Source organism: Corvus kubaryi, unplaced genomic scaffold (assembly GCF_017639235.1).
Source record: "Corvus kubaryi isolate FWS band 111438036 unplaced genomic scaffold, C.kubaryi_AGA036_p1.0 37396, whole genome shotgun sequence".
Taxonomy (NCBI): Eukaryota; Metazoa; Chordata; class Aves; order Passeriformes; family Corvidae; genus Corvus; species Corvus kubaryi.
The window spans coordinates 8,989,704-9,002,468 of NW_024581135.1; the positions used below are offsets into that span (position 1 = coordinate 8,989,704).

At 43.9% G+C, this 12,765-nt stretch overlaps 1 protein-coding gene across 1 annotated transcript in view; it reads left to right on the forward strand.

Annotated features, from left to right (window-relative positions):
- Positions 1-12,765, forward strand: part of LOC121670839 (protein mono-ADP-ribosyltransferase PARP14-like) — a 17,615-nt gene continuing 4,850 nt past the window's right edge. The window contains 14 exon segments of the mRNA XM_042041681.1: positions 1-123; positions 125-329; positions 432-538; positions 620-653; positions 1,673-1,747; positions 2,456-2,653; positions 2,822-3,106; positions 4,008-4,244; positions 5,175-7,420; positions 8,914-9,147; positions 9,434-9,655; positions 10,625-10,706; positions 11,642-11,791; positions 12,319-12,381. Of these exon segments, the coding sequence (XP_041897615.1) occupies positions 16-123; positions 125-329; positions 432-538; positions 620-653; positions 1,673-1,747; positions 2,456-2,653; positions 2,822-3,106; positions 4,008-4,244; positions 5,175-7,420; positions 8,914-9,147; positions 9,434-9,655; positions 10,625-10,706; positions 11,642-11,791; positions 12,319-12,381 (4,246 nt within the window). The 5' untranslated portion in view covers positions 1-15.

The following is a 12,765-nucleotide window of genomic DNA, read 5'->3' on the forward strand; positions in this document are numbered from 1 at the left end:
CCCCTGGCCGCCCCGATGGGCCCGGAGGAGGAGGCGTGTTCCCGGCACTGGGCGGAGCCCCAGGCGCCTCAGGTTTCCCCGTCAAGAAGTGAAACCGAAAGCGGCGGGGAGAGGAGCCGTCGGGGCGGCCATGGAGGGGCAGCGTCCGTGCGCCTTCCCGCTGCTGGTGCGAGGGGACTGGGGCCCCGCCGAGCCGCCGCCTGCGCTCAGGAAGAAGCTGCTCTGCTACTTCCAGAGCCAGAAGCGCTCGGGCGGCGGCGAGTGCGAGCTGCGGGCCGGCACCGGGATCGGGACTGGGCACATCCTCGTCTGCTTCGCCCGCCCCGAGGGTGAGCGGCCGGGCCGGGGCGGGGGGCGCTGATGGCGATGCCCGCGGCTCCGACGGCCGGGGTCGGCCGCATCCCCCTGACTGGTGCCTGTTCTGTTGGCAGTGAGGCAGCGGGTGCTGCGCCGGCCGGTCCATGAGCTGGTGTGGGGGCCCGGAGGGCAGCTGTCGCTGCAGGTCACGGCGCTGCCCGCGGACAACGACCCCGCGCAGGTGAGGCGGCCGCAGGTGAGCGGGCGCGGGGCGGGCTGGGCAGGGACCGCGGGTGACCGCTCTCCTCTCGTTCCCTTGCAGGACGCGGGACCGGCCGGCGGGGCCGAGGCGCCAGGTAGGAGCTGCGACAGGCGGGGCTCCGGGGCTGGAGGGGCACTGGCCCGGGGAGCCCGGGCGGAGGAGCGGGGATGGGGTAGGAGGCGGAGACCCCTGCGTGGCCAGGCCGTGCGAATGGCGCTCTAGCGCTTTGATTCTCCTCCCCAGCGCCCCCCTTCATTTCCCAAATCCCAAACACGATGGAATTCCTGAGGTGCTGCCCCCGAGCCACTTCCCAGGCACTGCACAGACCGACCGCGGTATCACGGCTAATACACACATACACTGCACAATCAATGCACGCACAGCTACTCAATACACTTCTGGCTAATACACACACATAGGACTAATCAATACACATACATGGCCAATGCACAGCTAATCAATACATGACTGTCCGTATACACAGAAGTAATCCATACACACAGGGCTAATACAAAGACCGCTGAGCTCTGCTTTCAAAGTACCTGCTTGTGCGTAGCAGGATGATTGCACAGGTGAGGGCTGAGGGCACAGGCTGGAAAAGTAGTTTGGTCAATCTTTCCACTATCTTTTGTTTTCTAATGTAGCTGCATTTCCTCTTGTTCTAAACGAGGAAGTTGAGCAGTCATGCTGAGCCAAACACATCATGACAGAGGCTCTTCCAGAGGTCACAGTTTTCAAAGACACTTCCCTCCCAAGGGCGGATGTCCTCAGCACTTCTCATGTTCAATTTTTTTGTTGGGTTTTTTTTTTTTTTTTTTTTGGTTTTTTGTTTTTGTGTGAGGAAAGTGCTGTAGTCCATGGCAGGACCTGCTCACGGTGGTTCATGCAGCATGACTGTGTGCTAACATTATGCCCAAGACTTCTTGAACTCAGAGTGTTTCTGTAACCCAATTCACCATATGGTTTAAAAAGAGGAGTCTGTGAAAGTCTGTGATTCTGACAGTGTCAAATGAAACTTAATTCAGGCTTTGTTAGCTCCTGGGTGTACATGAATGTGTCTGTTTTCTTCTTGAAGTACCCAGCAACTGAGAAATCATTGTCATTTATCTCTAGTTAATGAACCCCAGGTGTCTCTTCCCATCTGCCAGAATAAGGAAACTCCGGTGTGTACTCAGCAGGAGAAGACAGGTGAGTGAGTCACCCAGTGGTGACCATTGTATTCTTGCTCCTTTGGTTTTCTGGACTTTCTTGCTGCAGTAGTGCCCTTCTCACCCTCGGGGCTTGTGTTGTTTGTGTAATGTAGTGTAGGAATTGTTATCCCAGGCTAAAAGAAATAAATGTATTTTTTCCTTTCTATGAGTCCCTTTAGAGCCTGCACTTCACTGGCTGCCTCAGGTAGGTCAGTTCCTTAGGGAACAGCAGTGGATGCTGGCCTTTGTTCTGGCTAAGGCTGTCCCTACCCAGACCTTCCCAGCTGCTGCCAGCCTTGCTGGGGCGACCTGTGCTGGAACATTGGGAGCTGTGTACCCCAGGTACACCTGAGCAGCCGTGGCAGCCAGCAGGTATAGACCCCAGGTGACCCACAGCAGTGTCTGGAACTGTGAATGGAGAGCATGTGCAGGCAGAAGAGCACTGGGTTTGTGGGTTCGTGAAGAAGCTTTTGTGTCTTTTACTTCTGCTGTCCTTGCCTGGTGATGATCTGAAGTGTTTCCTCCTCACATGTTGATAGACAACTCCCACTAGTGATAGCTTAACTTGTTTGGGATTCTTACCCTATTCTTTCCCTGACCTTAAGTGTGATCTGAACAATAATTGGCATGAAAGCTTTGAAGATGAGAAGCTTGGTTTTTTTCTTAACTTTTGCCTAAGGCATTAGGGTATGATCTTTTATTTCAGAATCATGTGAGAAACTGGAAGCAGAGAAAGCAACCTCTAGGAATTCTGTTGTAGTAGTAACCACTGCCTTCGGGGAGGAAATAGAAGATGAGATTGTGGAAATGTACTTTGAAAATAAAAGGAAGTCTGGTGGGGGGACCATTGAGTCCTTTGTCAAAAAGGATCAGCAAGTGATCATCACCTTTCAGGATGAGCAAGGTATGATTGTCTGTTATGGGTGTTACACTGCTTAAGCTGCCTTTTAAAAATAGGCCTTTGCTGGTGCAGGATCTCTTTGTGGGTATTGCTCCAAGCAGAAGTAATGTACTAATGCTATTATTTAACATGCTGCTCTGCTGTGACAGTTCTGTTTTTCTGTGGGACTAGATGCCCAAGAAGTTTTGCAAAGAAAGCATCACTTGAATAAAATTGATCTGGTTGTGAAACCATGGCAAGTGAAGACTTCCTGGGAGTCGTGCCAAGTGGAGAACTCTGAAGGATCCCTGCTTCCCACCGCAGTTGTGCTGGAAAATGTGAAGGAGACAACAAAAGATTGCATGTTAATTATGCTGGTAGAGAATATCAGTGGCTTGTCAGAGGATGATGGTGACTTCAGTGTGGAAATGATACCTGAGTTATGTGCTGCTGTAGTTACTTTTACTGGAGATACTGGTAAGGAGGAGTCAGAGTTGAAGCTCTTTCTTATTAGCTACATGTTTGCATGCATGTGTGTGAGATTAAGCTGGGAGTATTTTCTTTCATATTTTTAAGGTTTGATCTGATACTGTGTCCTTTTAAAGGAGGATTTACTCTGCTAAAGTTAATGCCATAACCTTTATCTGTGAGGTGTAGAGGCCAATGCAAGTCAGAAAGAAAGCTAGCTCTGGTTTGGATAGTTAACACAACAGGTAGGACTAAAACCAAACTATAACTTAAAACAAGCAATGAAGGATGTACTTGGTCTGAGAACAGATTGATGGTAAAAGCTGTCCTTGCCTAAAGCTGTCCTTCTGAGAAGATGTAGGTTTTTCTGCCTTAGAAATGATTTGTCTCTCACATCATGCTCCAGTCCTAAATTTTTGGGGTAGCCTTCAGGAAATAAGTAGATCTTTTAAGAAACTTAATTGTTTTTCCTTGATAGATAGAAAAGTGATTTGACTGTCTTTCATTGTGAGGATAACAGGGGGGAAGTAGCCAAAATGAGAATGTATTTATCATAAAACAGAGAGAGAATTTGAACTGTTAACTTGTGTCTTACTAGTTGTACTAGTACAAAGCCATAGCCCAAATATGAACCTGATCTTGTTTTCTGCTGAGGTTAAAGAGACCTGGTGGTAGTCAGTAGGAAAACTAGTGGCAAATTCTGGCTGTCGTCATTGTAGTCAACAAATGAGGGGAATACTAAGGGACAGATACTGAGTATGTGGAAAGAAATAGCTTTGTGGGCACCTCTGAGCTTATTTTATAGTCCAGTGCTTTGATCAGTGTACACAGTGATAGTCTGCTAAGATCATGGTAGAAAAGCAAGCTCTGAGTTTTATCTTATCTTTTTTCTCCTCCTTTCTCTTTGTAGATGCAGAGGAATTTGTTCAAATGCTTAATCAAAACCACAGAGCAAGGAAACAACACATTACTGCACGGTGCCTTGAGCAAACAAGAAGTGTTAGGGCTGAAAATATACCACCCAACACACCCAGTGACTATATAACTGTCTACTTTGAAAATAAGAAGTACGGAGGTGCACAAGTGGTGGATGTTCAACAGCTGCCTGATGAAGATGCAGCTATCATTACATTTGGTGACCAAAAAGGTAATGCAGAAATGCAGAGCCCTTATTTCTTTGAGAACCTCTCATTTAAAGACCAAAATGTGGATTTTCTAGAGAAATGCCTCCTTTGCCTTTGTAAAACGGCAGATCTGGTGTTTTGCCTTTGTAAAACGGCAGATATGGTGTTTTGTTTTGTTTGTTAACTGGAGTGCAAGCTTCAGTTTTGGACCAGCTGGGCATAGGGCATAGAATTCTTTCATTTTCTGAACAGTTTATTTCACCCAGGCCTTGGTCCTTACAGAGTTCAGGTTGCAGTTTGAGTTCTGTGGAGAATGCACACCCCCACAGGCACAGGGGACTTCCCCCCCGCCTGCCACCTTGGCCACCAGCTGCCCATGGCAACATGTGCTGTCTGGCTCATCTCAGGACAATTTCTTGGACAACTCTTTGGCTGGAGAGGAAGTGCTGTGGGTTGTCCAGTCAGTGGCAGGAAGATGACTGACTGTGGAAGGTGTAGGACAAGGGAGAAGCTGGAGGCATTGCTGTGAAGGGGAAAGATGAAGGGAAGTTGAAGGAAAGAGATGGTCTTTTGGGGGGAAACAGAGCAGCTGTGGTTTGAACGGCTGAGTAATAGCCCAAACAACTGTGGAGCTGGGCACTACAAGTACAGCCTATAAGAGAAGTGGAGGCAGAGACTGTGCACACCTCCTCCCAGAGGTGGATGCTGTTGTGCTTGACTGTCTCTCTTCAGCTTATTTTCTGGCATTTAAAATAAGTAATTCTTCAAAAATTTGGAGTTATTTCTATCTGGGAAGGGGAGGAAATTAATCTAAAAATGTTCTTAAAAATAACAAACATTATTATATAGAAAATACAGTTTTAAAAACCCCAAACAATGGAAAAAAAACAAAACAAAATGTAAGATCTTAAGTGCTGACATTAATAATTTGGGGGGTTGTTTGTTTGTTTTAGATGTAACAAATATCCTGGCAAAGAAGCATTCACTCAACAAAACACCAATCTCTGTCTATCCTTACTACACCTCGCTGGAAACAGCTCTATATGGAAAGGAAGGGCCACAGATAAAGAAGCCAGATCCAGTTACATTGCCTCTGGATCCCTATATCTGGAATTATTTGCAAGGAAATAGTACCTTAATTGAGGCAATAGATCATGAAATGGCAAAGTGTAATTGTGTGCCCATGTGGCCTGAACCCCTCTGTGCAGACCCAAAAGTTACTTTGCATCCTTCAGCTATTTTTTCTGAGCAGAAGAGGTCAGTATTTCGATTGGTCAAGGCATGGAAAGAAAAAGTTTCCACAGCATTTTCTCACAGCATATCAAAATACGAAGCAATTCAATGTCAAGTAAGCACAGAGGTGTGGGAAGCCATTGGAAACAGCTTTCCCCATGATAAAGTTCTGATGATCCCACATATTTCCGATGATTTACATGTTCTAGTCGGTGAAAAAGAAGTTGTGAAGAAGGTTGAACAAGAACTGAAGCTGCTGATCAAAAAGACCACCAGAGAAATTGAAAGAGAAAAGCAAAGAACTGAACTGCAAGTAAAGAGAGTGAATCCAGGGGAATATGGAATTTTACAGAGTACTGGTCTTGAAGAAAAGTTCTGTACGGAGTTCCCCGGCCTGCAAATAACTTATGATCATTTGCAGAAGGTTATTAACCTATCTGGAGTGCCTGAGGAAGTTTATAAAGTAAAAGGGGAAATACTCGATCATGTACACAAAATGGTAAAGAAAACAATTAATGTCCACCCTTGCATTTTTCAGTTTTTAGAGAATACTGATAATGAAACGCTGTTTCAGAGCCTGTTTATGTCAAAACAAATTAGTGCCTTTTATGAGCTTGGCATGGGAGATATCATCCTGAAAGGGAGTGCTCCTGAAGATCTCCTCAAAGCAGAGGAAGAAATAAAGAAGAAACTGGATTACAAAAGCATTGATTTGGAGGATGAGTCAGTCCTCCAGAAGGAGGAATGGTACATGCTAACCAAGGAAAACTGCTCTAATGAAGCTGTCACAGTCACTCAGGCAGAGAGTCAGGTCATGATTGCTGGTTTCACTCAAGCAGTAGCAAAAGTGTTTGAGGAACTTTCCAAATTTATAGATGAAAACACACAGGTGGAAAGGGTCATTGGAGGAAAGCCCATTGCAGTCCTAAAGTTTTTTGAGAAAGAGAAGGCCAGTGATTGGGCTGGCTTACAAGAAAAAGGTGTGAAAGTTGACTTCAGCCCTCAGAAAAACGGTGAGGTTATATCCTTGAGTGGACCAAAGACAATGGTGCTGGAGGGAGTCAGCTTAGTTGAGCGAATTCTGTCTGGCCTGCATTTTAAGCGTGTGGTAATTGACTCACCAGGAGCTAAGGCATATATAAAAGAGGAAGAACACCTGTTGGCTGCACATGCAAAACAAGTGTTCAAGTGTTTAGTCCTACTGGAAGAGCAGCTGGGAGAACAGAAAGAACACAGTAACAGAGGCAAGCCCTATATGCAGGTGACCATGGATGAGACTGTGATAGCGCTTTATGAAGCTGACTTGTGCAATTACCCTGTTGATGTTGTGGTGAATGCATCTAATGAAAACCTAAAACACATCGGTGGCCTTGCTGATGCGCTGTCAAGAGCGGCTGGCCCAGCACTGCAGGAGGAGTGCGATGAGCTGGTGAGGAAGCACGGGAATTTGCAGCCTGGCTGCGCAGTGATCACGGGCGCCGGGAAACTGCCCTGCAAGAACGTCATTCACGCTGTTGGGCCCAGGTGGAGCAATGAGGAATCACAAAAGTGCACGTGGTTGTTAAAAAAGACAGTGAAAAAATGTCTACAACTAGCTGAAATATACAATCATCGTTCCATAGCTCTGCCTGCTATAAGCGGAGGGATCTTTGGCTTCCCGCTGGAACTGTGTACTTATTCAATTGTATCCTCCGTCAAGGAGACCTTGGAAGAATCCAGGGGCACCTGCAGCTTGAAGGAGGTTCATCTTGTGGCTTTTGCACAGGATAACATTCAGGCTTTCAGCAAGGCGTTTAGAAAAGTGTTTCCAGATTTTTCACCTTCCCACATGTCACTGCATCAGGCCAGTACAGCTCCTCAACCTAAGCAGAGGAAAATTTCTCAGTATATCAAGAACTTCCCATTCATAACAACTGAGGAAGGCCTTAACATTGTGGTGCAAACAGGAAGTGTTGAAGATGCTACAGTAAGTGTTCTAAATTATCATCTATTGAAATTCCAAGTGGGTTCTTTAGTGTCTTTTTTTTAAAACTAACAAACACAAAACCAGTAAACAACCAGCTGTAGACCATAGTCTGTAACTGGCAATGTTACATGTTTACATGTTACTGAAATCGGCTATCAGTGCTGGTAGCAAGAATTGCTATTACTGTCTTACATGGGGGGTACAGATGGCTATGCATCACTGCATTTTGTCATCTACTGATGTAGAGGCATGCAGATTACAGAATCACAGGCAGGTTAAGGTTGGAGGTCATCTAGTCCAACCTCCCTGTACAAGTAGGGTTCCCTAGTGAGCAGGTTGTGTGTCCAGATAGCTTTTGAATATTTCCAGAGATCCCTGTGGTACGTGGTACATAACAGTTTAGCAGAAGCGATGGCGGTCAGCAGGAGTTGTTCTGGGCTCCAAACCCTCCTGACCCTTCTTTGCTGGGCAGGAACCATCTTCAGGCAGCCTTGATCTTTTCAGAAATCTTGATTCTGGGAGGGTGGTACTAGTGCAAAAGCAAAAGAGGGTGCTCAATGTTGGTTAAAGCAAGTGCCTTGCTGTGGAAGAGTAGCTGGTGCTTCCAGGTGCTCTCAAGGTAGCACTGACACAAACATCTGAGGCCAGGCCCACAGCCAGGCATGTTCTCCCTGCATGTGTGGGATATTGGTCTTTGTTATGTCACTGGCGAACACTGGCGTGAAACATGCAGCTGGTACTGCACTTCCTGTGGAGAACCAGTGGCACTAATTGACTTCCAGTTGCCTCCTGCACTGAATTTCTCTTAGCTGGCTGATAGATACTTTAGTGCAATTGCCAATACTGGAAGCAACTCCATCCAGGACTCTTCCCATATTGGCCTGCAAAATCTCTGAGGAGTGGATGCCTCCCACAGCTTGTGCATGCAGCTCCTCCAGTTGGCCAGGGCAGAATATATGTTATGTGTATAGGGGCCCTTCCTGAGGAGCTAAATATAGGGCTTGACACAATGTTCAGTGCCCTTTGTATTTCTCTCATTCCTAAGTTACTGCTTTTCTCACTTCTTTCTCCTTAGATTACCCCCAGTCTTGTTTGTCTTTAACATCTTCTTGTCCCCCTAAACCAGCCATGCATGGAGGCCCTGCCTACCTCAGTGAACTCAGATTTTGGTCTGCAAGCCTCTCTTTGAGAACAAACGTGCATAAATGTTTTTCAAATGGAGGTAGAATGCATAAACCAGGAATGCAGAATTGTTACATTTCTCCCATTGGGCTGAAATAAATTTCATTGTTAACTCAGTTTTGTGTTTCTTTGGGCAGGCTTATGATATTAGAATTGAGCATAATTTCTGGTTTATTCCAAAACTTTGTTGTCTCTGGTTGCTGTCCCAAAAATTTACCTTGTAAACCATCAGGCAGGCTGTATTTGATTATCCAATGCAAAATTTAAATTTGATACTTACTAGCTAGAGTTTTTGCTTGTGTGTTTTTCAGACATCCATTGTCGTCGTCAGTGTTGGCAAAGATCTCCAGCTTGATAAAGGGCCACTTGGTAGAGCTTTGCTAAGCAAGGCAGGGCCAATGCTTCAGACAGGCTTGAAAAAAGAAGGCGGAGGAAGAACACCTGATGAAGGATCTGTGTTGAAAACAAAAGGTTACAATCTAGCTTGCAGTGTTGTGCTTCATGCTGTCGTACCTATGTGGTCCCAGAAAGACACACCTTCAAAGGTATAAGGGTTTTTATTTGCCTGACTTTGTCTGGGATTTATAGTGTGTTTAATGCCACTTTTCCTTTGAAATGGGGGACAGTGTCATAGAAGATTGAGAGAGTTTGACTCGTTCTTTTTACCTGTGGAGCTGATCCCTTGTTGGCTAATAAATTCCTTGTGAATTCCATGTGTATGGAATTAATTGTATTTTAATACCAAGAGACAGCTAAAAGGGAAAGTGTTACATTGCACATATCGGGAAAAAAATTACCTCCAGTAACTGAAAAAATAATTGTTCTTTACAGGTCTTGGGTGACATAATCACAAAATGCCTGGAGATTGCTGAAGAACTGTCTTTGAAATCAATTACTTTCCCAGCAATTGGGACAGGGAAATTAGAATTCCCAAGATCTGTTGTTGCTAAATTATTGTTTGACAAAGTATTTGAATTCAGTAGTAAAAATAGAGTAAATTCTCTTGAAGAAGTTCACTTTCTGTTGCATCCAAAAGACATGGCTAATATTCAGGTGAGTTACTGTGGTTTCCTCTCTCTATTATATGCTGGTTTATTTGGGTCTCTCTCATGATACTTGGCTAGATGATGATCTTCAAAGAATCCACAAGGTGCTTGTTCTTATCCTAAAGAAAAGGTTTGCTGACAGTCTCTCATCTATACTGACAGTTCTCTTTTTGATTCTACCTCCCACCTATCCAGTACAGTCCTGCTCCCTTCCTATCCTTTTCTGTTCCCTGGGAATAATACAGACGAAAGTGTAATTACTCTTTATCTCATGAGCTCACCTAATTCTTCAGTCTGTAGATCAGACAAGTTTGCTGTAACTCCTGCATCAGTGCCTGTATCCTTGGAAAAAAGGTGTGCTTTTAATGGAATGCTGGTGTCTTTTTAGGAGGAATAAAATTGTGCTAGGATTGCTGTGCTGGTAAACTTCTGCAGTAGAAACATCAGTATTCTGCATCCCCCTTTCTTCAGCGTTACATTAGCATAAATTTATATCCATGCTCACGTTACTCATTTCACACCCAAAGAGAGCAGTCACACTGTGAATTGATGTCCAGATAAGTGTTTCTGTATTTGTTGCCTTCTGTACTTTGTGCAAGAGCTAGTACATTTTGAAAGGCTAAACTTGAAGGCTACTGCCTCAAAGCCGGAGCTATTGTGCATAGAGAATGGTGGCATTACCTGGAAGAGCTGAGTTAGTGTAAACTACTCACTCAGTATAAGGATGCCTTCTGCTGCTGTATCCCTGTGGAATGGTAACTAGAGCTTTGGCTCAGTTATTTGCAGTTCTGTGTGTTGCTCACACTGAATAGCCTTGCTCTATGAGAACAACGTGTCAGGACTGGCCATCAGCATTGGGGCAGATGGTGTGAAGTAATTTGTGTTCAGCTCTTTCTAAATGCTTTTTAGCTTTTCAAACCTTTATTTCTACTGTGTAAAGACTTCTACAGGGGTTGATTGTCATTTCCTTCTCTAGGAATTTTCAGATGAACTTGAAAAGAGGTCTGCAGCTGCTAAAGTGCAGCAGCTTTCTCCAAATGAGGCTAGCCAAAGCACAGGTAAGCTTGTTTCACAGAAGCTGTGTGCCTACTGATTTTTAAAAAAAAATTCAAAGTATTCCAGGGAATGCATTTATTATGGATGTTTTAAGTACTTGTTTGGTGAGCATTCCCAAAATTGAGTGGCTGCTGTAAAGGTAGTATTTTCAGGCTGAGTGTCTGTTATGTCTGAACTAGTGTTAGAGATGCTGAGAAAAAAAGTGTATCTGTGATTCCTTATCTGGATAGTGCCCCTATGAATTAGAACAGCAGAAGCTATAAGGTGTCAAAGGTGTAAGCAGGGCTTCTTCTTTATTGCTGCAGCAGTAGATTAAACTGTGAACAAGTCAGTGTCTTCCTCTGCCCTGGGAAGGCAAATGAGTTCCTGATTATGTGTGTTAAAGTGGCCTCTTTGAAATACTCTTAAGTCTTTTACATGTTCAGATGAATAGCAAAACCAAACAGAAATATCTTTGGTGTTATCCATCTTAATGGAGCTGCAGCCTGTAAAAAAGTGAGTTACATGTTGAAAACTTAATTATGATTTTACAAGTAACACATGGGTAAAAAGTTCCACCTTTTCAAGCAGTAGAGAACCTGCCTGGAAACTATGAGATACAGGAGCAAGGGAGTGAGACTTGGAAAGTTTGCTCTCTCTTACATTAGAGTTTTACAACAGTAAAAAATGTCTCTAAGTAGTGTCTGCATACCAGGTGTGCAGCAAAACACATTTTCCCTGCCATCCTACCATGAACAGAAATGATGAGAATGAGTGCAGGTTGAGTACAGACTCTGTGAGAAGGAATGATTTTCAGTTAGCATGGCAGGCAATCCTTTTTACAGGCTGAGTGTGTAGCCAAACTGTGGTCTCTGTAGGCATTGTACCCATGAAAAGGTCCCTTATCTTTTACATCATCACTCCCTTCTGCTCAGGGTCTGTGTTTCTTTCCCTGCAGATTTTTCTGCCATCTCTTCAACCTCAGCACATAATGTGCTCGAAGTAACAATCGGCTCCATCGTGTTCCAGGTGGCAGAAGGTGATATTACCAAGGAGGAGGCAGATGTCATTGTAAACATAACAAACCAAACCTTCAACCTCAAAATAGGTATTTCAGTTGATATTATGTGTGAAAAAAGTGTGTGTGCTTGGAAGGGCTGGGAAAGAAGAGGAGGAAGTACTTTCTTCAATAGTTGAAACCTTTTTTTTTTTTGTTTCACAATGTAGTTTCTGTTTTGCTTCTTAGGGTACAAAAGTTCAATTAGGAAGCATCTGAAACTTTATTTATCTCTTGTTAATCTGTGTTACAGGATGGAATGTTTAAGACTGTCTTGAAGAAAGGGAAACTAATAATTTTTTTAATATATATAATCTTTTTATAGAACACCTGTCAGACTAAAGGAGAAGACAAACCTCAATGAGGTTTTGACCTTAGTGAAACTTGCTAGGTACTTTCAACATCAATTTGAATTGAAAAGCATATAAGGCTAAAATTTTGGCTACAGTGTTTTTCATTAATAATCTGTAATGTTATCAGAATTGAGATATTTTAGATGTGATGAGGCATACAATTCTGCCTCAGATAGGATTTTAACAGCAGTTAACAGTGGATTCATGTGCCTCTTCTCATTTAAGGTGTCTCCAGAGCAATTCTGAATGGTGCTGGAAAAGCAGTTGAAGATGAATGTGGTGTACTAGGTATGGTACAACATTTCTGACGTTTCCAAAGGTGTTAATGCACAGCAGGGAATCTCTTGGAATATTTTCTCAGTACTGACTACTGAAGTTCCATCTGTATTACGCACTGTGTTATGGCAACTAGTTTTTAATCAGTTAATGTGATATATGGAAAACATCTAATGAGGGAAAGAAAAGTAAAATCTTCAAGAGGAGACTGCTTCTAAGAATACATAAAGATCTAAATCTCTTAGTTATTGCATCCTCTTATTCCAATCCAGATTTCTGTGATAAAAACAGAGTCAACATTGAACAGAGCCATGAGCAAGGGGTGATGTTGGCAAAAATGTTAATAGAGAAGCCATCTCTCACTGGAAACAACTGTGTAGTTGCAACTCCTTTTGT